We start from the raw sequence: 27188 nt of genomic DNA on the forward strand, positions 1-27188 counted from the left end.
GCTCTGCCACAGAGTCAAAGATAAGATGGGAATTAGTTTGTTCTGTGACCATAAGAGTTTTTTTTAAGTCAAGACCTGAATTTTATCTCTTCTTTATTAAGGATTCCTCTAGAAAGACAAATTTATGTAACATCATACCTTTCCAGTTTTTCCTTTTCATTCACGAAAAGTTTAAAATCTCTGGCAAGGATTTTTTTAATGGCGTCTTTTCTATTAAAGCTTCAGATGCACTTTTAGCAGCATAGAAGTATGTTAGTCTGTCGTTCAGCGGCACTATCAATTTTGCTGTAACACAACACATATTCTCCTGAAAGTCATCTCACCGTGCACAATCAGGCATTGAAAAGCAGCGGACTTTTGTAGAAAATGATTTTATTAGAAGGCCATTCAAAAACTTCATTAGTTAACACGTAAAGATAAAGATAGGAAACTAATAAAACCGGTTGCGGTTTTACTGTTAAAGGCTTAAGAAACACAAAAATACTACAGATACCGTTTGCCTTGAAAAAGACCTGCAGTTTGTATGTGGAAGTGAACTTTGGGAGGGTTTCAGCTTGTGAGATTTGGGGAAGTTTTCGAAGTAGGGATATCGGAAACTAAAGTTGTGTCACTCCATGTGAGTGAGTTTCCTGAAACAATGAACTAAAGTAGCTGGCAGATGTTTGCGCTTGTACAGTTGTACAGTTGGTGTACTCCTGTATACACAAACAACGTAAGATCACAGACAAAATCAGGCATAAACAAATGCAGAATTTATGTGATCTTCAAGTTATTCCCGAACATCTGAATCGCATGGAGAACTCACTTTTCCACAAGTGTTACAGCAGAATTGATAGGACTCCTGATGTGAATTTTGAGCCCCTTCCAAAAAAGAAAAAAGAACTTGTGGAGTACAAAAAAGATAGCAGGTGTAGGATGAAAACAGAGGCTTTGTAAACAGCGCAAGGGACCAACTTTGGAAAATTGAAGAAAGCCTGAGAATCATTGTCTTCCCTACCCTCTCTCCTGGACCTGAGCATTCCGTCCTCCTTTGTGCCAGTGGCAGTGGCCCTGACTTGATACTTAAACAGTGGGCCAGACACCGCCCACAGTGCCCAGGTGATATAAGTATATAGCACTAAACATATACTAAATATATATTAAATATATATATAATAATAAATATATAAAATAAAGAATTAGTATGTCGTATTCAAAGAATTCTGTATATTAACAGAGATGGCTCTGTGGAGTTTTTTTTTCAAGACTCATTTGGATTTCATTTATAGTGCTTTCACTAATTGGCACTCAGTATTCATTTAACTTGTATTTTTAGTTTCTGTGTATGATTTAGAAAATACGGGACACCTGGGTGGCTCATTCAGTTAAGCATCCAACTCTCAATCTCAGCTCAGGTCTTGATTTCAGAGTCATGAGTTCAAGCCCCACTTTGGGTTCCATGCTGGGCGTGGAGCCTACTTTAAAAAAAAAAAAGAGAGAGGAAGGAAGGGAGGGAGGGAGGGAGGAAGGAAGGAAGGAAGGAAGGAAGGAAGGAAGGAAGGAAGGAAGGAAGGAAGGAAGTTAGTTAGTTCTCAGGAGCCAGATTTTAGGAGTATTTTATAAGACAGAACAAACGAATAAACATTTGAGAGGACTTATTTATTTTATGTTACAGTTATAGATATGTAGTGGGAAAAGTTATATCTTTATTAAAAAATATTATGGTCATAGCTTGTTTTATTACACTTCTGTATTGTGCTTCACAGATAGTGTGTTTTTTACAAATTGAAGGTTTGTGGCAACCCTGCGTTGAGTTAATCTTGTGTCAGTATTTTTCCTACAGCAGTTACCCACTTCATGTCTATCACATTTTGGGAATTCTCATAATATTTCAAACTTTTTCATTATTTTTACATTTGTTAGGGTGATCTGTGATCAGTGATTGTGACTCCCTAAAAGCTCAGGTGACGGTTAGCATTTTTTAGCAATAAAGCGTTTTAAATTAAGGTATGTACATTGTTTTCTTAGCCGTAATTTTATTGCACACTTAATAGTGTAAACATAACTTTTATATGCACCAGGAAACCAAAAAATTCATTTCTCGTTTTATTGTGATGTTCGCCTTATTGCAGTCATCTGGAACCAAACTGCAATATCTCTGAAACATGCCTGCAAAAGACTTCCATGTTAGAGGGTCCTTGTAGATTTTATATGAATTTCATGTCAATATAATATCAACATTAGGTAAAAGAAAATACATTGGATACTTTGAAGAAATAAAAGAAGAACATAAATATATTCATACTTCATAATAATTTTAGTCATTGGTCTTTTAAAAGAGAACACTAAGATTTTTATTTAGTTTTACTTTAAGACATTGTGATCTAAAAAGTACTTGGACAGTAAAAACATCAATTTAATTGAAAATAGCATCCACTTCGGGGAAAAGAATGTGCTCTTTTTTTTTTTTTACCATTCATTATTAAAGATCTCCATTCCTTTATGTCTTTGTCTAATGGGTACCCATGTCTGTTTAGTGTCAGGATGTCAGAGAAGTCTCTTAGCCAGATAACCATTGTGGAGCCATGTTGTTATAATTTAGAGCTCCCAGAATATTAGGATTAGAGTCTACTATATTACTCCTAGGCAAGATGAGCACAGGGAAATAATAAATATATAGGGGTTTATTTTCTTTTTGCAATATTGGGGTGTTTTTATTTTTATTTTTATTTTTTTAAGAATTTGTGTATTTCTGTTCTTTCTACCACACAACCAACACTGGCTTTTTAATGCTTTCAGGGAGAGACTTTAAGGAAAAAAAGGTGCTATCCTCCATGTTTTATCATTAAGGTGTCCTAATCCCTATCCCAGGTTACTTTACCCCCCTTAGGCCCCACAGTGTTTTATTCTGTTAAACATCAGAAGTTACATACCTCAGTGCATTCATAGTGTTCATCACATCTGGATACTTCAGTATTTTTCACTTATCTCTAGAGGCTATACTTTCTTAGTTATTCTGTTAATCAATTTATTGCTTATTACATAAACTGGTATCCCACATGAGACCTTAGGTTTCTACCACTGTACTTTTGTAAATCAAGTTAGAAAGTCACTCACATACTTTTATGTAATGAAAATATCACTCCAAATAAATATTTAAACTCATCAAATCTTAATACCTCTATCATATAGAAACAAAACCATCACAAAAAGCTGATAATTTATGGGAATGCAAGCTGGTGCAGCCACTCTGGAAAACAGTATGGCGGTTCCCCAAAACGTTAAAAATAGAGCTACTCGATGACCCAGCAATTGCACTCCTGGGTATTGACCCCAAAGATACAAATGTAGTGATCCGAAGGGCCACCTGTACCCCAGTCATAGCAGCAGTGTCCACAATAGCCAAACTATGGAAAGAGCCCAGATGTCCATCAACGGATGAATGGATCAAGAAGATGTGGTATATATACACAATGGAATATTACTCAGCCATCGAACAAGTGAAATCTTGCCATTTGCAATGACATGGCTGGAACTAGAGGGTATTGTGCTAAGCGGAGCAAGTCAATCAGAGAAAGACAGTTATTTGATCTCACTGATAGTGGAATTTAAGAAACAAGGCAGAGGATCATAGGGGAAGAGAGGAAAAAATGAAACAAGACGAAACCAGAGAGAGAGACAACTCAATAAGAGACTCTTAATCATAGGAAGCAAACTGAGGGTTGCTGGAGGGGAGGAGGGGTGGATGGATGGGGTAACTGGGTGACAGATATTGAGGAGTGTATGTGTTGTAATGAGCACTGGGGTTTATATAAGACTGACGAATCACAACCACAGACCTGTACCCCTGAAACAAATAATACGTTATATGTTAATTGACTGAATTTAAATTTTTTTTCAAAAGGGGGGAAAAACTGATAATTTAGTATTCTGTGTAGTTGTTAGACCAGTTATCTAAAGGAATAATAGAAACACATTATATTCCATCATTCTACTTTAACAATAGTCAATATGTAGTATTTTTTAAATTGTATCTGTACCTTTTCTTTTTTGTGGTTTTCATTTTATTTCATGGATAAACTTTCAAGTACTGTGTTACCAGTAAAAAAAAATATTAATGAAAGTTAAGATATAGAAAAGGAATGTAAATATCTAAAGTTTGCCAGAAAGTTTGTGTCTTATGGTTATAGACTTCCTGAAATACAGAGCACGTATAATAATCTTTTAAGATTAACAAAGCAATATTCAGTTACAACTTCTCGAAATTTTTCTCTGTAATGAAAGTAAATTTTCTAAGGTCGGGCACACCAATGATACATCTTCTTTACAAATTGCCTTATTGTATGTGACCCAATGGGAAAAAAATTAATTTACAAATGATGATGTTTGTTATTTGATTTATCAGTGTATATTACATATTTTTTTGGCATCTAATATTTTTGGTTTAGATAATTAGTTTGGGAATTTTTTTTCCCTCTCATTTCAAGAGGACAGCAGGAGACCTAATCTTATCACTTAAGCTAAGTATTTCTCCAAGAAATAGCCATCCTTAATTCCAAGCAAATTTTTTTTCAGCAAAGATAACAAGTAGATTTTTCTTTCTTGCTATTGTTTGTGTATTTAAGATTTTTGTTTTCTCCTTCAGATTTCATTTTCTATAACATACTTTCCTCAAGTATCATAAAACTCAATCCCATTACATTATTTATATAAAGATTCTCTAATAAAACAAAACATCATAAAATATTGTTCTTCCTGCAGTACTGTTTTTTATTAGTACCCATATAGTAGTACTGTTCATTTTTTTTCTGTATATGAATTTGGCATTAGTCCTCTATAATGTGCGTAAATTAGGCTACAAAATAATGGAGGTAGGTAGATACTCATTCTTTGTGTCCCACCTATCAAATGTAAAACGGAGTGAGCATGGAGCCAAATCAACTTACCATAATATTTATAAAATGTGAGAAGAAAGAATTGAGGTCAGGCGTGGGGGGTAGGAGGTGCATTTAACTGTATGGTAAAACTATAGTAGCATTCACACGCACATGTATACATGGTAGATAGTAGGAAGGGTGTTATTTTGATATTGCATACCAGAAGAGTGTGAATTTCATCCCTTTTGTTCACTAATGTTACAATAAAGAAATCACTGTTTTGCTACCAGAATAATAGAAAACATTTGTGATAATAGAAGTACATACATACGTACATTTTCTCTTTTTCTCTTTTCTTTTAGCCATAATGAAAGAAAAGTGACCTGTAAACATCCAGTCACAGGACAGCCATCACAGGACAATTGCATTTTTGTGGTGAATGAGCAGTAAGTAAAGAATTTCATGGAATGCCTTCATTTTAAATGCCGTTAGCATTAAGATTGCTCTTATCCATATTTTCAATACAGTACGATTTAAGTTTTCTTATCTGGATATTTGCAGTCACATGTAACAGAAAGCCATTTATTTACTATGGGTGGTATATAGGAACATGACTTAAAACTTTCTTTCATAAAGAATGTGATCTCAGAACCTTTTCCAATAGTTCAAGCACAGACGGAAAGCCCAAGAGTCCAAAATTTAAGGTCAGAGAAACTATAAACTTGGTCACATTATTAAACTAATTTGAGCTCAGTTTTTCTCATCCTTAAATCAGAGTTAGTGGTAATTATTTTTCAGGATTGTTCTAAGCATCAAATGAAATATGTGTGAAAATACTTTATATGCTATAAATCTGTTCACAAAAAGTAGTTCTTTGTATCATTATTGTTCTCAATATTAGAATAGCTAATCTTAGAACTGAAGTTTTAATTTTGCAGTTAGATGACCAAGTAGAATATCTGTAATAATGCTTATTAAAATAAACATGATTTTTTGTGCTTAGGAGAAATGTTAATTTTATTTAAAGTAGTTATAAATATTAAGCTCTGACTCTAGAGCTTATTAACCTGTGACTAGTATCCAAATATTTTTAAAAAGTGGGACACCAGCATTGTTAAGTCTCCATGGAAGCTTCATTGTAAAGCAGTTAACATATACAGCAAGTTTTAGCATTCTGGCATATTTTCAGGACCGTTGCAACCATGACATCTGAAGAAAAGAAGGAACGACCTATAAGCATGATAAATGAAGCTTCCAACTATAACATGACTTCAGATTATGCAGCGCATCCAATGAGTCCTGTAGGCAGAGTAAGTTATTTTGCTTACTGTTAATTTTTGATAACTGGTATAATTGGTAGCATCTATTACTATTACTCTTAATGGACTTAGAATTATAGAATAATCATTTCATTTTTACTCTTCCTTGAACCTAATTACATTTGAGGTAAATGACTTAAAATGGCGTGGACTATAAACTAATAAGATTATGTTTTAATAATTTAATGAGTTTTTTGAAAAATATTGTAGAGTTCAGTTTTTGAATAATTTTACAAATATAATGGATGTTTGTGTGAAAAAATGGTAACTTATTGAATCAACTAAAGTTTTAAAGATGAAGGTTAATAGAATGGCATAGAAATCCCTTTTTCTGACTGTTACATATGCCTAGATTGAGCAGACAAACTTTTTTTTTTTTTTTAAGATTTATTTATTTATTTTAGAGAGGGAGGGTGGGTAGGGGCAGAGGGAGAGAATCTCAGGCAGACTGTGCAAAGCACAGAGCTGGACGACCATGAGATCATGACCAGAGCTGGAACCAAGAGTCAGACACTTAACCGACTGTACCACCCAGGTGCCCCTGAGCAGACAAACTTTTTAAAAATAAATGTAAAATACCTTACTACCAAAGGGAAACCCTATGCCAGTGTGCTTGTTGACTCTGATGTATTTAGAATCCATTATATGAAAAGTGCCACAGTCAAATGGTAATAGAGGTGGGTGGTCTTCTTTATAATTAGAAAGAAAAATGTTAATTGTTTAATCTATGATCCTAGATTTTGTTTCTATAAAAATTTGTAGTTATTGCTTCTTATACTTTAAACCACAATGTTAATATTTTAAATTCAGAATTTTAACATGAAAATTCTAACAAACTCTTGGAAAATAATGCTACTAAATCTGAATAAATAATTGCCTTAATGTTGCTTCTCAGTTCCTAAATTAATGGGTAGCAAGAGAATCAAAGGATAATAAAAGAATAATCTTTATTCATTAAAAAATAATACAGGGGCACTTGGGTGGCACAGTGGGTCAAGCATCTGACTCTTGGTTTCGGCTCAGGTCATGATCTCAGGGTCCTGGGATCAAGCCCTGCATCGGGCTGCATGCTCAGTGTGGAGTCTGCTTGAGTTTTTCTCTCTCTCCCTCTTCCCCTCCCGCTTGTGCTGTCTCTCTCTCTCTCCCAAATAAATAAAATAAATATAAATAAATAAATACAGAACAATTATAATACTAAATTATGGTTATTGTGAAGGAGCGGATAATAGGTGATTATCTATTTTAAATGCCTGTTTCAACATTTTTTTGTTTTAATGTTCTTAAAATGAAATTTTGTAGAATATTTTATAAGTTAATGTAAATTTCCAAATAATGTAAGTAATTTCTAATTCTTGTATAACATAAAATGCTAGTAGGATAACTGAGCATTATAGTGCTTCATTAATATACTTTAATCAAAATCTAGAGAAATGATAGGTAGGTTGAGGGCCAGCTAGCAAGTCATTTATCTGGAGAGAAAGTTGGATCTGTGCCTCAAACTTTATACTAAAAATTTTCCAAATGGATCAGATGTTGAAATGTTAAAAACAAAACTGTAGAAACACTACAAAAAACAATGGAAGATTTTTAAAGATCAAACAAGCTCAGAATGCAGATGGGCTTTCTAAATATGACATAAAACCCACAAATCAAAATAAAAATAACAAGAGATTGAACCATACATAATTATCATGCATGCATAATATCTTCAATTCATATGACAATTAAAGAATAATACCTTTAAAATTAAAGAGGTTTTATCAGTCAGTAAGGAAAAGGCTTACAACCTTTTTTAAATGGGCAAATTATGTAAAATCACTTCCCAGAAAATAGAATTTTACTGCTAAATATATGAAAATGATGTTCAAGCTCACTCATAATATAAAAAATGCTAATTAAAATTAAAAAACGGTACCATTTTTCACATACCTGATTTTCAGAGGTTGAAAAGTTTTCTTGCACAGTACATTGACAACACTGTGGGTAAATAGTTATTTTCTGTATGTAATAAGCTCCAAGATACAGTGGAACAAAAGTTGTGGAACATATGTAGTCATTTGACGAAGAAAAGATATTCCATACCTATGAAAACAGTTATTTTAAATGAATAGATACACACGTACACACATTTGATATTGATTGCCTCATGAGATTGTTTGGGTGCTAGAGTCCAGGGGTGAGAAGTAGACAGGTCCTAGTATACCGTTTAAGTTTTATACTGTGTTTAAGCGTTTATCTGTTCGAGAGTAAGTTAAAATTGTCAACAAAACATGCTTTGGGGAAAATGGGGTTGATATTGGGTCTTAATATTCTATTATGTACTGATAGAAGCTTCAAAAAACAAAATTCTAAGGAAATATGCTAGATTCCAGATAAGTTGAAAAATTAGAAATAATTTGATATCACTTTTATAGAGAACTCAAATTCAGCTTCTTTGTTTTTGTTGCTTACCACTACCATTCCTACCGAAGTAATTATCTTCATGCTAAACATAGCAGATTTCAGAAGATTGTATATCCTTATGTACACTTTTAAGAATACAGTAAACACCATCTGTCTCATATCATTTAAGTTCAGAGGTGCCCATAAAGGAAAAAGTGCTACATGACATTAAGCAGATCCTTCCAGTTTTGTGTTGACTTGATGTGATATGTTTTATATTTTGTATCTGAGTATTTCTTTTGACACCTGACTTGACACTGTTCACTTTCTATAATTGAAACACTTTTAATGCAGATAGCAAGCAAAAAAATTCTACATTCATTAATTCTTAAAAATTTGTTCATTTTTACCCAAGGTTTATTCAATTTATATAGCAGGTAGGACAAAATACTGCCATACATTGTACCTTTTTGTGTTTTTAAAATTTGTTTGAGAGTATGGGTGGCGGTGGGGGGCAGAGGGAGAGTGGGAGAGAATCCTCAGGCAGACTCCCTGTTGAGCAGGGAGCACCATGCAAGGCTCGATCCCAGGACCCTGAGATCATGACCTGAGCTGAAGACAAAAATCAGTTGCCCTAACAAAGAGGCTCTTGGTTTCAGCTCAGGTCGTGATCTCAGGGTCAAGGGATCGAGCCACAGACTGGGCTCCACGCTGGGCGTGGAGTGTGCTTGAGATTTTCTCTCTCCTCCCTCTGCCTCTCCACCCCACCCCCAACCCCACCCCAGCTCATGTGTGTGCATGCGCACGCTCTGCTCTCTCTCCCTCTCTTAAAAAAAAAAAATTGTATGTCCCAGTTTTAAAGGACAGATTGTAAAACTTGTGATTCTTTGTAATATCCTGGGAGAAAAATTCTTCGCGAATTCTTACACTTGAAACAAGTAAGTCCTCAAAGGCAGGATTGCTATAATTCACCTAAAAAGATTAAGTCCCGCAAGTTTCAGAGAAATCTGAAGAGATAAAACTATGAAGATGAAATATAAATACCTATGCATTAATAACACATTGTCCGTTTTGCTTTTTTCTATTTAGACTTCACGAGCTTCAAAAAAAGTTCACAATTTTGGAAAGAGATCAAATTCAATTAAAAGGAATCCTAATGCACCTGTGGTCAGACGAGGTTGGCTTTATAAACAGGTATTTTGTGTTTATTTTCCATTTGATGTGAAAGAAAGATGGAATCAAAGGAGACCTTCTCAACTGAATGTACATAGGAAAATAATATAAAATGGAGAAGGAACTGTAGAGTAGTCATCCAGACTGTTTTTATTACCACTGAAGACTGTTAGGGCAACAGTAAAGAAAGAAAAGGTAATTGTTACTTAGAACAGAAATTGTGTGTTTGTTACAGGTATTTCTAGGTTTGAAATTATAAATGCTGTATGAAAATGTTAGCAATAATTTGCTAACATTATCCAGGCAGAAACATTTTTAAATGGGGTAAAAAACATACAGAGGTATTTTTCATTGGAAGAGGGAGAAGCAGACTCCCCGCTGAGCAGGGAGCCTGATATAGGCTCAATTCCAGGACTCTGGGATCATGACCTGAGCCGAAGGCAGACGCTTAACCAACTGAGCCACCCAGGTGCCCCTGAAAAAAAATTTTTTAACTAGTCTTTCTAGTAAGTCTAAATTATGTTCAGATAGCTTAGCATTAATATTGAGCCTAATAGACGATATGGAACTTTTTTTTTTTTAAGATTTTATTTATTTATTTGATAGAGAGACACAGCCAGTGAGAGAGGGAACACAAGCAGGGGGAGTGGGAGAGGAAGAAGCAGGCTCCCAGCAGAGAAGCCTGATGTGGGGCTCAATCCCACAACGCTGGGATCACGGCTCGCCCTGAGCCGAAGGTAGATGCTTAACGACTGCGCCACCCAGGCGCCCCAAGGATATGGAACTTCTTTCAAATGATTTTTGTTATCGTTTCTTGATCCCTTGATTAATTTGTATTAGAAAAGTGTCACCAACCAGCTTCTCTACCATGAGTGTTTATTTTATAATAGGTGTGTGACTTACAGAGAGTTTGCTTTCAGAGTCACTTAAAAGTCTAAACTTTTTAATTATTTGTATTAAAGAATATTATTAGGAAACTGAAAATACCATTAAAAAAGATTTTTTTTTTTTTGGTTCTTTGGTGTAACTGTCAATTTTAAGGACAAATCTTTTGTTTTGAGATTTTTACCTATATAATTTAAATTCTGAAGTCATTTTTAGGTGGTTACAACTAGAAATAAATAAATATTAACGCACATCCAAACTGGCCTTTTTTTTTTTTGCCTTTGTGTATGTGTGTATGTTTCATTTTCTCTTGCAATTTTGCTTTATTGCATGGGGGAACGTAATTTTTATTAAAATTGTAATTTTGTTTGAGCTTGGTATTTTTATTAACTGAATTACTTAGAAGAAGCTGCCAAAGAGGCACTCTTTTTTGCAAGATGAGCAAAACCCAAACTGTATATGCAAGAAGAAAAAAATGTTTGTGAAATGTATTTGTATGCTAAGTTTCCTTTATTCACAGTCATTTAAATCACGTTACCTTTGGGATAATTTCAAATCACATATTTCTCATGTTGTTGAAGATTAACATATTTATTAAACATGGTTTACCAGAATACACACAATGCCACATAGTTACATTATGCTCATGTTAGCAGACATGTGTGTTCAGAAAAGTGAATTTCAAATTGCTTACAAATATGAAGCCAAATCAGATTGCTTCAAAAGTGTTTTTCACGTGAGAATATTCCTTTTCAGAGACCTGTATACTTGGGAATATCTTCATGTTCACGTGATACAAGTCTCTAGAAAACTGCCTCCGTATTTTGGCTTTTTAGTTAGGTTTCTGTCTAGCCTATATCGAATACATCTTGTCTTAAAAGGTTATTTTAAATAAATGCATCAGAAATGAATCTGAATTTTCTGTAATGAGAAAAAACCCTGTAATATGCTGATTTGATTTAGGACAGTACTGGCATGAAGCTGTGGAAGAAACGCTGGTTCGTGCTTTCTGACCTTTGCCTCTTTTATTACAGAGGTGAGTTTACCATAAACTGTCTTAGTGTGTTATGGCATAATTGCAACAGAATATGTTAAATAGTGGATACTTTTTTAAAGAAAAAAACATTATAATTCTCTGGCTGTTTTATTATCAACAAACAGTATCAAAAAAACCTTTTCTTCATCCCTGCATAATACTGAGTAATTGAGGTATGACTGAAGACAGTATAGTGCTTCAAGCAGATTAGTCTTGAGTTTTGGTCCATTTCTGTAGTTTGATTGTGTTAATCTTACTTGTTTTATGTAAATAGCATATGAATCTTCACTCTGTAATGTTATCCTTGAATTCAGTGCCTAATAGATAAAAGTCATTAGTTTGATGAGATTATTTCTATGTGTCAGCTTCGTTAGATCCAGCTATTGATTTATTGAACACACAGTACTCCCCTGCAAATGTCTTGAGAGTATCAGAGGTTACTCCGATGTATCGGCAATTTTCTTTTTTTAAGTACAAAGAAATGTACTTATTATGATCTCCACCCTCCCTGCTTCCCCCCCTCCTTTTTAAAACAATGACATCCTCCCTGAAACATGGAGACAGCTGTGTAAGGGATATATACCAGGCTGTAATGTTGGTGTAAAAGAAATAAAGGTACTCTCTAGGTATGGGTTGATAGTCTTCATTTCTCCCATATGGATATCATACACTCCATTTTTTAATATGTTTTCTTGTTAGTAAGTTATTGATTAATACAATTTTAAAGCAAAGTCCAGAGAAGTCTCTGCTCTGTGGTATATGGATCTGTTAGATACTACACGGTTGGTACCTAACAAAGAGAAGTCTGCATAGGCTGTGCTCTCCACAGAAAGCTGCTTTGGCTGTAGTATAAAATCATGAATCTGGACAGTAGCTCTTTCCTACTTTATAAAGTCCGGTTGGAAGCAGTCACTAAAGAATTAGATTGTCAAAGCATGTTTAATAATTTATAACTTCTCTAGATATGTATTTCACAAGATATAACAGGATTTTAGAACTGATTAATAATTTGTGATTATACAAAAAAAAAGTGTGATGAAATTCTGTGGTCATCTATCAGAGCAATATAATGCGTTAACCTTCAAATTTGAAATTAGTAGAATTGTATTCATCTGTTTTTCCCCCATGGCAAACTGTGGTTGAGAAGCACTGCTGAGTCAGAATTAACCAAACCTATAAAATTTCATTTTGTCATAGAGATGTTGGTCAGGCAGCAATTGTGGTATTGTCTTTAGTTTAAGTGCCAACCATACTCTACAATTTATCTTAAAGGTTTTCCCACTCTTTCAGAAGGTCAGGAGTTATATATAACTTAAGGCATTATTTCTAAGCTTATAGCTTGTACTTCTCTCTTTTCCAGTTTATTTATAGTCTATTTAGAGCTTTAAATGAGGACAAGAAAATATTTATTATTATTCTGATATAAAATTCCTTAATGTTAATTTACCACAAAAAGAACACTGAATTCCTTAAAACTTGCTATCATTGCTCATGGAAAGGTACTGCTTACTACTATTATTAAAATAGAAGAACTTTTAATCTAATTTAAAAATACAAATGCTGAGTTCAGAAGCCATGTTGAATATGAGATTCCATATTATTATTAACCATATGCATTTTACACTCAATATATTTATTAATTTTAGTATGGTTTGCCAGCCAGGAGCAATGTAAAAAAGAAGAAAATATAAAAAAGAAAGAAATACCATTTAACTCACTTCTGCACTTTAGATGGTTGGAAATGAGTAGATGATATTATACACTTTCACTATTTTATCAACAGTAATTGTCAGATTTTGAAATAAAAACTATCCGATTTTAGTGAGATGATCATAATATGTCGCATTTTTTTGAGCATTTACTATATACTAAGCACATAACGTAGATGATCTATTTCATCTCTTCCTTATAGCCATTCAACAAGGTGGGAAATCTTACTTTTTGCCCCTTCACACAAGAGGACCCTAAAGGACAGTGAGGTCATATTGCTTGCCTGAAGTCTCACAACTGGCAAGTGTCAGAGCCAGGATTTATACCTAGGCACTTATCTTAACCACAGGATTTTTTCCTTATACAGATCTCTTCTCTTAACGTGCTGAATACAGCAGCCCCATTCGTTTCTTCTGTATCTTTCCAAGTGTCTCGTATACTGACATATACAGTGCACTATCAGAATTTTTTGACAAACCACTCCGCATTTCACAGATACGGAAAGTAAGACAAAATAAGTGATTTGCTCTTTTTTACAATAGGTTAGCAGCCAATACCAGATGGAAGCTCGAGTTCCCACTGTTCTTTGCAAAGTAGCAGGCATATTATGACAGAACACTTAGATTGTTCTGTTTTATAGTCTGTCTACTGACAAAACTTATTATGAGACTTAATTCATTCAACAAATATTTATGGAGCAGGACCTGCTTCATTCCAGGTGCTGTCAAAACAGTGAAAGAAAGCTCTCATGAAGCTTACATTCTAGAGGAATCAGGGAGACATAAATAAATTCAAATAAATAAATACGATGATAAGTGCTTTTAGGAAAATAAGGTCATTGTATGAAAGATGCATGGAGGAAAGATTTCTTTGGATCAGTTCTCTGAGCCGATGTTTTAGATAACAAGGTATAAATGATGAAGAAGAGCCGGCGTGAGTATAGTATTCAGGCAGGTGGAGCAATAGTGCAGAGGCTCTGAGGTTAGGAAAGTGGAGCATTGAAGGAGCAGAAGGAATCCGTTGTACCCAGCTGGAGGGCTAGCAACAGGGAGGCAGGGGGGAGGAAGGAAGATTGCACCAAGTCACACTCTACTACAGTTTTGATTCTACTGAATACCGTAGGCAAATAATTGGATGTTTTTCAGCATACGAGTGATATGCTTTGATTTACACTGTAGAAGGCTCATTCAAGCTGCTCTTAGAAAATGGATTATAAGGAGGAAGGAAGGAAACAGAGACTAGTTAGGAATTATTAGGTAGAAATGATAATGGCTTAGACTAAGGTGGTAGCCAGCAGTGAGCACTTTTGATGCACCAGATACATTATTAGGTAGTAGGTTATAGAAATGAACAATATAAACTCCACTGTTCGTGGAACTCACAGATTAGCTAAAGGAATCTAAGAAAGAACGTCATAGTATTCAGTTATGTTGACTATGAGTGTTGACCCGGTGTACAAGGAAAGAATTAGGAAAGAAGGATGATCTAGACAGTGGGCTTAGCATGTTCAAAGCATGAATGAGCATGGCATATTTGTAAAATTACACATGGGGCTTATGTTGCTGGAATGAAGGTTATGCCTGCAGACATAGCAGGAGTAAAGGCTAAAAAGTAGATCGAGGCACAAAAGGCATTTGTTTACCATCCTAATGAGTTTTAACTCTGTCTTAAATGCAAGAATAATAATGGGATCAAATGCACATTTTAGAAAAATCACCCTAGCACTTGAACTACAAGCCAGGAGACCGGTTAACAAAGTATTGAAGTATTCTAGGTAATGATAATTAGTAATAATATTCTAGTCTGTAAGTTATATACCCAGGTATAATTATATATGTGGTTTTTGTCTTTTACCCAAACATCTTTAAAGCTGAAGCAGAAGTGGGGAGTCTAAAATGTTACTTGAATCCAGTCAGTGTTGAGATTCTTTTGGTTCTTGTCCCAGGTTATGTTCCCCAGGACATGAGCTCTGTGTTGGAGATTAGAGTGCAAGAGGCTTACTGGGGACTGCTCATGGGACCATTAACCTGTGGCAGGGAAGGAACTAGGTTGGGACAGAGGGAGTTGGGCTGCCATCCAGTCTAACAAAAGGCCCAGCTCACCTCCCTGGAGAGTCTGTTCATTCTACAGATAATCAGTACCCACTCGTTGCTTGTCAATGTATGAAGCCTTTTGGGTGAAAGACAGTTACTAGGTCAGGCTTGACAGAACCGAACAGAAGAATGTCATGATTAGGAACATTCGAAGAATCTAGTGAAGAACTCTTAAGATCGTCATTTGACAAAAGATGAAGATTTTTATATATGCAGTGCCCTTAGTTTTATATAATAAGGGCAGTATTTATTGAACTCTTCAAATGGGCTGAGTGCATTATTGAGTTCTTCATGTCTGTTAGCTCATTTAACCCTCACAACAGTCCTTTGCAGTTAAGTCCTGTTTTCCTCAGTTTTATAGTTGATGAAACTGAGATACCCAGCAGCGATAACTTGCCAAGATCTCATAACTGCTTAGTGTCCGTCTGGGAAACCATTCGTGATGATCCAGTGAAATCACCATTGCCATAGTGCCTGTGCATATTCTGAAATAACTTTAGGAAAAACCACCGTTTCCAATAATGCAACATAAGAGAATGTATTATTTGATAAAAATTATTTTTTAATAAAGATGACTTCATGAGGTGTTTCTGATTATATGCTTTATATAAACAAAATTGGATTTAGAGTTAGAATGTGACTCACTCTTTTAAATTGTCATATTCTCTATAATTGATGACTGCTTTCTACCTCTTTTTTTAACCTTTTAGACTAAATCTGCACTTGTTCATTCTTTCATTTATTAATGAACTATACCTGAATGAACACAGTATAGTAAGAACAGAATTTTGTTGCATTATGAGAAAAGCTACAGAAATAACCTCTGTTGAAAGCAACTTTCTTTCATTTGGAAGTTTCACCATATATTTTAGAAATGAGGGGAAAATAAATAAAATTCCTTGTTGAGTTTATGATAATAAAAAAACATGGCAAGCATAATAAAAAGAATTATTTCTCATTTACGGTTTTTCTCATTGCTGAGTTCATCAACTTAATGCACAGCTTTATTAACTTGTCTTATGGGTTTCTAACAATGAACTATATATTTCGAATTTCATAAACATCTCTGCCCCCAAGCAGCAAGTTAATAATGTGAATCTATACTGTGCCAAGATTAATGTTTTGTCATTTTCCTGGGTGTGTTTTATGTGCTTGCCTTGTAGGCCTGTAATTTATTCCCGTAACTTTGTTGTGTATCAGAATGACTGGTAAAAGCTAACCACAGTTATATGTTTTAAAAATCATATAATTTTTACAGCATAGTTTAAGATGTATATTTATTCAGATGTTTTTTAGCATCTGTCATTCTAAATGTCTTCATGGAGTTGACATTCTGGGGAGAGAAAGTTGATAAATAATAAAGCATATAGTGTGTCTAAGGTATTTGGGGGGGGGGGTTTACAGTAAAGTTCCAGAAAGAGAAGAGAGGGCTCTGGGATGGGTTAGGATGAGAAGCAGTTAAAAATAGTGTGGTCAAGGAAGGCTTTATAATGAGACATTGGAGGCAGACTGGAGGGCATGAGCAAGTGAGCTGTGCATTTGTCTTGGCTTGAAATGGTTGGGCATTTAAATCCTACCAGACATGTGGATGGCTTGATTTTGTAAGGCTTCTGTGTTGTTACTTACATGCTAATATATTTTCAATGAATCACATATCAAGGGGTTTGTAGAATATGGTATATATATGCCAAACAAATGTATGCTGTTATGTCTAATTGACATTTCTCTGATGTGTGAGAACCATTTCTGATTTGCTTAGGATGGGGAAGCTCATTGAAAGTGAAAAGTATACATCCTTGTGCTGTTTAATATTTCCTTTAAAACCTTGTAAAGAACTATCTGAATGAGACAAGAGTACAGTTCATTTCATATATATATATTTTTATATATATATATATATAAATATATATATATATATAAGAACCTTTTGATTTGGTCAAAATAAATTTTGAGAAAATTTATTCTGCTTCGTGAGAACATTTAAAATTCTAATCAGATGTTCAATTACCTCTTAGATGAGAAAGAAGAGGGTATCTTGGGAAGCATACTATTACCTAGTTTTCAGATTGCTATGCTTACCTCTGAGGATCACATTAATCGCAAATATGCTTTTAAGGTAAGGAAATAGTCATACTTTTTTAATTCTGTATTTGAATCTTGCACTGATTTAAAAAATGGTTATTGACCCATAGATTATTCCAAAAAGATATTTTAGTGATGGTCATTTTTATATTTAGAATATATTAGTTAATAGTCTTAAGGTCGAGTAGGAGAATGTCCCTTTTAATTAGGAAGCATGTTCTCAAATATCTAAGGGCAAGGTGTCTTTATGTCTGTACTTTAAAATGCTTCTAGATAAAGCAAATATGTGAAAATGCTAATAATTGATAAATATAGCTGTGGGTGTCCTGGTGATGCCTATTCTTTACTATTCTTTAAAGGTTACTGTATGTTTGAATTTTTTCATAGTTAAGTTTGGGGGAAGAGTACTGTAAGAGACAACAACTGTGGTTTTTAACATATGTACATTTATGATCTTAGAGAATATTTGCAAAAATGTTCTTGGGTCTAAGTACATAATGAACATCAGGTACTTTTGAGATAATATTGGTATTGAAATGTGAAAACTTTCTAAATCCAAGCACAGCTGAGTCCCCCTCCTCTGACTAACAAAACCTGTCCGCTTCTGATATGCTGGTTTGTGGAATACCTCAAGTAAAAGGCCACTTTAATGATAATTTGGTTATTTTTGTTTTGAAAAGCCATACTGCCTTCTTTGCTTTATGACTGTGGCTGAAATAAATTTTAGAGGTGACCTATTTTTTAAGTCAGTTGTAAATTAGAACTCTGAAGGGTTTGATGTAAAAATTTCATTTGAAGGGAAAGGGGGAAAGTAAAGGTAACACATGCTATAATTTAACAGTGAAAATGTTTACACCACTACAAAATTGATTCCATTTTTAATGTCCAACCACTCTGTTAAGGAATACTCAGGACTGCAGCTGGTTTACAACTTTTGTTAATTAACATGTTGCATATTAGCTATGGAGAAAAAAACGGGAAAGCTATAGTGGTGGGGGGGGGGTGATGGATGGCCTCAATGAGAAGGTGATGTCTGAGCAGATACTGTGGATAAGAAGGGAATGGCATGGAATTTCAATAAATTTTATTAACAGTGTGAACCAGAGAAACAGAATTAAGTATTTTAAGATGCTCTAACAAAAATTAATACTGATAACTTAAAAAATAATAACTTGATAAAAGTTACCTTTACATGTAAGACTGTATGATGCTGTTATTTGATCATGAATTTAATTGTTTTTGTTTGCTCATCAGTTTGGCAAAAGTTTATTGAATTTACTCTTTGTAGGAAATTTTGCTGGGTTCTTAGACTCTTAAGTATTAGAATGTGGAAGTCACAGTAACAGTGACCATGGCATGTTAAGTATATTTTCTCTGTAGTTATTTGGTTTGATATTAATTTTATTTTATCTGTAACAAGGATAGTAATTTCTCTCTCAAATTCTCTTTCGCAATTGTGTTTCCTCCCAACTTATGAGCCACTTTTGACATTGAGGCTGCTGCTTATCACAATGGTGAGTAGAAACTTCGTGGACGATTGTGAAACTTAAAAGCTAGATAACAGACTCGAAAATCATCAAATAACTATTTCCATTTGGCAGCTGGCAAACCTGGGTGTAGTTTGTTAGCACAGGAGTCGTGGCTGTACCTCGATCTTCTTAGCCCTAGCCCTGTGTTCCTTCCGTTCATCACAGATGTAGACAATGCTCTTTCATTCATTTCTCCAAAACCCGATTCAGGCAGTCCAGGGACACTTCGCCGTGGCTTTAATCATTTTAATAGCATGTAGCGTTTGAGCTGGTTCTTTTAAGTTGTTCCCATGGATAGTTTTATATCTCTAATACGGTCAAGTGAGATTTGTTGGTTATGTAGTTATTTGGGTCACTGTGTTCATTGAATTTATTTCTGTCTTGATTCTTTCTGAAAAAAATTTTTGAAAAAGCTAATTTGACATTGTAAATAAAGCAGATAGTCAAGATTTTGGAGTAAAGTGTGTGGCTCCAGGTTTACTCCTCTCCAGTTTTTATAGTTAGCCGACTAACTGTACTTCATACTCTCCTTTACCTCATTGTACGCTCAAATAGCCTTTGTTTGTTTTTCCTTGTCTTTCAGTGTGTGATAGGAAACTGTCACAGGCATTTTTACATGGAAATTGAGAGTGTTTCCTCCACAGAATTCTCTGCCTTGGCCTTTTTTTCTACTTTGATACAGCTACTACTGCCGTCCTTCTTTGCCCGGTCAGCCCACATGCTAAGCTGAGCTCTCAGTTCTCACGCATTGGATAGCAGTCCCTCATCGATGCCTTTATTTCGTTTTTCTTCCCGTTTCTCCGGAGCAGAGGCAGAATTGAACCACTATAAAGATAAAAACCCACTTACCACTTACATAAGACATTCCTCAAAGCCAAAATATTTACATTTTAACTCTGACACTTGAGATGAAAAGCTAAAGGGAAATAGCATATTGGATCATTTATAAATCTTTTGTGTTTGCATGTAGATGTCTATGAGGGTTAAACAAAATGCTTTACCAGCAGCACCTTTTGGAGACTAAATAAATTGCTAACACAAGGAGAAAATGCTATGACGTGGACATTTCCATTAATTTTGTTGCTGGTTGCTCTGGAACATTCTTTTTTTATTGAAGTGGAATTGACATACAGTTAGTTTCAGGTGTACATCATAATGATTTGATATCTTTATATATTATGAAGTGATCCCAACAATAAATCTAGTTACCATCTGTCACTATATGGAGTTACTACAATATTATTGCCTGTATTCCCTATGCTGTATACTATATCCCTATGACTTAGTTATAACTAGAAGTTTGTACCTCTTAATCCTCTTCACCTTTTTCGCCTACCCTCCAATCCCTTTTGCATCTTGTAACCAAAGGTTTGTTCCCTGTATCTTTCTGTTTTGTTTTATTTGTTCATTTGTTTTGTTTTTTTGGCTCCACATATAAGTACAATCAGACAATATTTGTCTTTCTCTGTCAGACTTGTAACACTTGGCATAATACCCTCCAGGACTATTCATGTTGTTGCAAGATTTCATTTCTTTTTTATGGCTAACTAATATTCCAGCGTATGTGTCTGTGTGTCTGCCACGTCTGCTTTATCCATTCATCTATCGGTGGACACTTAAGTTGCTTCCATATCTTGGCTATTGTTGGCTAAAAAAATCTCTTTGTTTTTTGTTTTGTCTTTAAAGATTTTATTTATCTATTAGAGAGAGAGTGGGTACACACAAGCAGGGGGAGGGGCAGAGGGGAATGGTGAGAGAGAATCCCAAGCAGGCTCTACACCCAGCACGGCACTCAATGCAGGCTCCATCCCACAACCCTGAGATCACCACCCAAGCGGAAACCAGGACTTTGTTGCTTAACCGACTAAGCCACCCATGCATATTTCTCTTTGAATTGATGTTTTCTTCTTTGAATAAGAAGGGGATTTGCTGGATTGTTTGCTAGTTCTATTTTTATGGAACATTCTTGAATAGAGAGGTGTGAATTGTAGTAAATGGAAATTGCTAGGGATGTATACGTGGAACAGGCATGGCAAGGAGGCATGACAAGGAACTTCATTTCTTACCTCCTTTCCTTCCCATATAGCTTTTTTCCTCATTTTAATTCTCAAAAGGAAAATGGCAGTGTTGGGAGGACATTTTAATATTTATATTTTTTTCAAGACTGAATTCCATTTTAAGTCACTCATTTCTGTAACTCCGTAAGCCAAATCTGCTTTCTTTGAAAGTCGATATTGATGATCTCTGTAGGGAACCACTTAATTTCTTTTTCTTTTACAGATCCCGTGTATCTATTTACAATGATCCTGTCATTTTCAATCAGGCAGCCCATCCAAACATGCGGACCTATTATTTCTGCACTGATACAGGAAAGGAAATGGAATTGTGGATGAAAGCCATGTTAGATGCTGCCCTAGTACAGACAGAACCTGTGAAAAGGTAAAGGCTTGGAAGGAAAATGATGGTGATTGCCACTTACGTTTTATTCCATGCCCGGCAAGTGTATATCGTTATCATAGTACATATCATTTTATTAGTCATGATATGAAATCATTTCTTCCTCAGAAAGCAAGGATTAATTCATGTTCTATGTGAAATTAATATACCTTTAGTTAATTTGAGATACCACCTGCATTTTTATTCCACATTTCCTCTTTATTCATTTTCACCTATCAGTGTACTGAGGTGAATCCAGAATCCTAACATTCAAACCGAATATTCTTTCTTCTTACAGAATTACCTTTAATTTCCGGTAAGTACATTTTTAATTGTTATCTTAAACCTACACAAGACAGTGTTTTAAGGCCTAAATCCTAAAAGAGAATTTATATTCATGAAGCAAATTTTATTGTGCTGTCTAACTTTATTATGGTGTGTGTTTTGGGAGTGTAATAAATAGAAATAAAAAATGTTAATGAGTTTCATTTCTTCAGCATTTCCTGGTTAATTTTGATGGTTTTATGAAAAATGTCTCCAGAAAACAACTCATTAGTTTAGATCATTTCTAAATATGTCTATTTCTTGATGCATTCTACCTTCTTTCTTTTGAAACTTGAGTACTCAGATTCCTTGATAATATAAATATGTACTATTAAAATTGATCTGTGATTTCTTTTTCTCTGCTTGAACATCTGAATCATTTTAATAATCAACTATATTAAGAACCAGTGAGAGGAAATCTGTTTATAAAACTACTTAAATAGCAGCTGAATAATGTGCTTTAAAAAAAATTGTATTCCTGTAATTTGAAGAAAGATCGGTGACACAAGTAAGTTCTTTTCCAGCCAGCAGCAGTTGAGCATATACAAGGACAATGCTTACTTGCAAGTTTGGTCTTTTTTCTCTCTTAGGGAATTAGGGGACTGTTATAATATAAATCTTTAGTTTGGGTGGAGAGGAGGGTTAGTGTACGTACTAATGAAGTCTTTTGACTCGCTGAGTAAAAGACTGAATGAAGTCGATACTACATAAATATATTTGTGTTTATTTTTTTTAAATATCAAGTCCAAATCAACTTAACCAATTACTAGTCATTAGAGCTAGGAGAAAGTAAGGAGAGAAAAGAAAGAAAGACCCAGATTAAACACTAGGACACCTATTTAAAAAACAAAAACAAAAAAACTCGATCATTTACATATTCTAAGTTGAAAGCTGATAAAAGGAAAATTTGCTCTTGGAATTTCATGTGTCAAAATTACCCAAATAGGAGTTTCCTGGCTGGCTCCATTGATGGTGCATGGGAGTCTTGATCTCAGGGTCATGAGTTCAAGCCCCATGTATGGGTGTTTCCTTTAAAAAAAAAAAAAAATTATCCAAATGGACATAAAGGTGAAATGATTAGCACTGATAGCTAGGGAAAATGTGTAGGTGAAAATAATTAATTAAAAATCAAAAGATAATTTTAATCTTAGAGTAAAATTTTCAAGGAATTATTTAGAATAAAGAAATCAGTATCATAATTTAAATATTTGATTTCCAGATAATCTCATATTGTATGTTGTCCTTATCTCAGAATTTTAACTTCCACTTTTTTTCTTGTATTTTCCACTCTAAAAACTGATAATTATTCATAATTTAGGGTGATAAAAATAATAGTCTTTTGGTTGGACTTCTGACAACCTGTTAGTTGATTATGTGCCCATAACAATTTTTAGCAGGTTGTGTTGATATAATTTACTCAGCCAGAAATTACTGAAGAGCACCCATGTGCCCAGCCTGATGTCACCATTATCCTGTAGGAATTATGTCTTTTCTTCTACTTCTCACTGTTGGCATTTTTATCCCACCTTGTTGATCTTACTCAATATTTCAAACTGAAGGAACCTAATTGTAATATTTCATAAGTGTAGGGAGATTTTGTTTCCTTGGTTTGAAGGTAATGGGCTCTCTTTCCTGTATGGCTAGAATACTTACAAGTATTTATCAGAGTATATCACCTAAGAGATAAAACATCTAGCTTTTAACTAGATAGTTCATTTCTTTTAAATTAATTGTTCCCATTTGAAAAATCAGTATATATGTCTTTTTTTATTACATTTCTTAAATGATAAGTCTTTGGAAAAATGAAGATAAAAAAGGCAGTGTTGTTCTAATTTAAAATAATAGCTTTAGATTAACTAGAGGTAACTAAGTTTAAAACTTTTTTTCAGATGAAAATTTTTTTCAGATATTTGATGTTCAGTGTTAAACCCACTCCTTCACCCCTAGAATTTAGTTAAGATAAATGTGCTTTTAGTGTAAATCTTCTCTGACTTCTATGTTTTAAGAGAAAGAAGCTCCAGAGCATATCTTAGTTAACTTTCCCAGTGTCTAATATTGCTTCCAATCTAGAAGCTGTAAGTTATAGCCAACCTAAGTGTATGGATGATACACATATTTACGAAAAGTAGTCACCTTTCTTTTCATTGTTTTCCTCACTCCTCATATTCTCAACTCTGTCTCCAGCTGTGTGTGTGGGTTGTGTGTTTCCTGCTTGTCACTAACACTGGCAGCAGTACCACATGAGGATCCGATAGGAGCACTGCTGAATATTGAAATGTGGACGGTTGGCCCGTTCCTGAAAGGCCTCCCAGCATGGCATGGTCTTGGCAGTTTCATGCAGGTTCAGACACTCAGCTTGGTCTTGTCAGAGTCTGGAAGTGATTGGTCTCAGAGACGCTGATTCTCACCAAAAAGACCTAGATAGAACAGCTGGAATGGTGAGCAGTAAAGCTGGTGGCCCGGTCACGTACTGTTTAGCAGCGCATTCTTCCAGTGGAGAGGTGGACATAGAACGCCAGATTCTAATCCAGAATTGCTTGATGAGATAGAATGATAATAGCAATGAAGTCTGTGGCAGCCACTGATATACTCATCTGGACCTCACACAATCCTATAACCCTGGTACTGCCATTCTCCCCAGTTACCAAAGAGGAGATTGAGGCACAGTAAACTTCCACACCTTGTCCAGAGACAAAGCCAGTGAGAGGTAGAGCTGCAGGCTGAACATGCGCAGTCTGGTGTGTAAGAGCCCTTAACCAAAAGTCAGGTCCTCCTGAATACAAACATGCTGGTTAGTCATATGGTTCAGATCTCCGACAGCATCAGACTACACTTTCTTGGTGCGGCCAGTTCCACAAACCAGACTCATGTTTGTCTGAAGAGGAGTTAAACCTTCCTGGCTGGAAGCCACGTTGTTTATTTCAAATGACTAGCTGCTGTGGTCCGTTAAGTGTGGATTTTGTGGTTTTACTGTCAAGGGCCAATCCTAATTTGCTTTATTTCCAGATTTCTAATGGGGACACTCATCACTTTTTATCCTTCAGTGCTTTATACACCGTATATTTTATGTTTTCTTCCCCCCACCTCCTTTCTGTTTATACATTCTGATGTTGTGCTTGAATTTTTGTATCACAATATTAGGAATTTATACAGGCTTGTTCTCTATGACCCTTTCAGTTTTTTCCGTAAAGTCAAAGGTAATTTTACATTTTTCCTAGATTGAATCCAAGAAATAACATGTGCATTATTTCATCTGATTTACTACAGTTTTCTTCTCTGATTTCAGAGTGGACAAGATTACATCTGAAAATGCACCAGCTAAAGAAATCAATAACTTTCCCAACCATAGAGTGCTAATTAAACCAGAGGTCCAAAATAACCAGAAAAACAAGGAAATAAGCAAAAATGAAGAAAAAAAGGCATTAGAAGCTGAAAAATACGGATTTCAGAAGGATGGTCAAGATAGACCTTTAACAAAAATTAATAGCGTAAAGTTGAATTCTCTGCCATCTGAATATGAGATCGGGTCAACATGCCCAGCTCAGACTGGACACTATAGGCCAGTCAATGTGAATAGTTCGGAGAACAAAACAGTCAATGTTAGCCTGGCAGATCTTAGAGGTGGAAATCACCCAAATACAGGGCCCTTACACACAGAGGCTGATCGCGTCATCCAGAGGACAAACTCAATGCAACAGTTGGAACAGTGGATTAAAATCCAGAAGGGGAGGGGTCATGAAGAAGAAACGAGGGGGTAAGTGTCTTGTCCTTCTGTGTTCTGAACCCAGATTTTTCACACTCTGTCAGTGGGAATTGGTCTCTGATACACCTATTGAAAAATAGTAGTTTAAATTGCATTTTTAGACATTATAGCTTCCTGTCTCTCTTCTTAATGGTAATCAGACATGAGTGTTTTTTTCTCTGTCTACCGTTGTTCTGTCCAGATTTCTCAAAGAGGTCCTTACCCTATAGAGGAGAAAGTTAAATAAACAAGTCCAGTGGACTGTGACAAAATGAGGGAAGAACATGATACCTCCAAGAACAGGGACAACCAACACAACCTGTGGGTCCAAGAAAACGCTTCTGCAGGAAGTGAAATACAAAATGAAATGTAAAGGGTGGCCTGTTTTATCTTGGTTTAGATATGCAAAACTGCAGAGTTGATAGGGAGCAGGAAAAGGAATCCAGAGACATCCAGAATGGCTTCAGGAATGGCTTAGGTGGATCCACTGTGATGGTGCAGGAGAAAGGAGGCTGGAGAGAGAAGCCAGAAGAGATGTGTTCACGCTGGTGTTTCAGAGAGATCTCTCCAGCTGCAGAATCTGGAGAGCAAATTCGAGAAAGTTCAGAAGCTATTGGACTCAGTAAAACGAGGAGAGGAAGAGGGTATATTTAAGGTAGGATTGACAAGACTAGTTGAGTGGTTGGACGTGCTTGATTGCAAACTAGTCCCAGTCTAGTTTGAGTAATAGGGGAAAATCAAGAATGACACCCTGCTGTTAGGCCTCTGATCATCAAGGGTGGTTCAGTGCCTTTAACCTCATAGAGAAGATTTGGAAAGAGAGAAAGTAATAAATGATTGGACAGGTTAAATTTGAGGTGCCTGTAGTCTGTAGCTCTCAAGAGAAATCTGGACTTGAATAAGGTTTGGGACATCATCATTATAACAAAAGTACTAACAGGTAAGGATGAGAAAAGATAAATTCATTCAGCTGGAGGCTAGACAAAGATTCTAAAGGAAAACCTGAAAGAACATTTACATTTAAGAAAAAAGCATGGGTTTGTAGGGGCCTGCAAAGGAGATGAAAAATACAGAGCAGAGGAGATGGAGGAAAAGCAGCCACCTACCAATCAGAAACGTGTTCTGTCATTAGGCAGGAATTTGGCGACGCAAAATTTAAAAATACTTCAATGTACTGGTAGTGGGAAGAATTACCTGAAGACTTAAATGAAGATTAACTTAACAGTGAAACTTCTGAGGTATAGGAACGTTCTTCCAGTTTGCTCAGTTGGCGTGGCTGACGTCTGCGGCTGTCAGCCAAAGTCTCTCTCCTTTCAGGAGCAGCTCAAAGGCCTGGGTGCACTTGGCCTCATCCTTTGTTATCTTAACCAGCACTACACAAACACTCCCGCAACGTGTTCACTTTCATTTTCTTCTTCACCCTCAGCACTCACTTTTCTGATTTTCCCAAGGGAGAATTGTGAGACATATTTGTTATTTCTGGCCAAAGAGAAGCCAGAGTTGGGGGTGAGGGTGGAATGAATGGATTTTTGATAGTATTTAAGGTAACCATTTTCAGGGAAACAATAATAAAAATCCCAGCCAGAAAATTTGCTGAACCTCTCCCCAGAAAATTAAATCT

General features: G+C 35.3%; 1 protein-coding gene across 6 annotated transcripts in view; it reads left to right on the forward strand.

The window, feature by feature from the left end:
- Positions 1–27188, forward strand: part of PLEKHA5 (pleckstrin homology domain containing A5) — a 237530-nt gene that overhangs the window by 134891 nt on the left and 75451 nt on the right. For all 6 annotated transcript variants that reach the window (XM_040642198.1, XM_040642200.1, XM_040642197.1 and 3 more), the window contains exons 4-10: positions 5219–5302; positions 6046–6166; positions 9647–9751; positions 11579–11651; positions 17470–17570; positions 21389–21504; positions 25112–25579. In XM_040642198.1, the coding sequence (XP_040498132.1) occupies positions 5219–5302; positions 6046–6166; positions 9647–9751; positions 11579–11651; positions 17470–17570; positions 21389–21504; positions 25112–25579 (1068 nt within the window). The remainder of the gene's footprint in view (positions 1–5218; positions 5303–6045; positions 6167–9646; positions 9752–11578; positions 11652–17469; positions 17571–21388; positions 21505–25111; positions 25580–27188) is intronic.

This window comes from Ursus maritimus, unplaced genomic scaffold (assembly GCF_017311325.1).
Source record: "Ursus maritimus isolate PB19 unplaced genomic scaffold, ASM1731132v1 scaffold_26, whole genome shotgun sequence".
Lineage (NCBI taxonomy): Eukaryota > Metazoa > Chordata > Mammalia > Carnivora > Ursidae > Ursus > Ursus maritimus.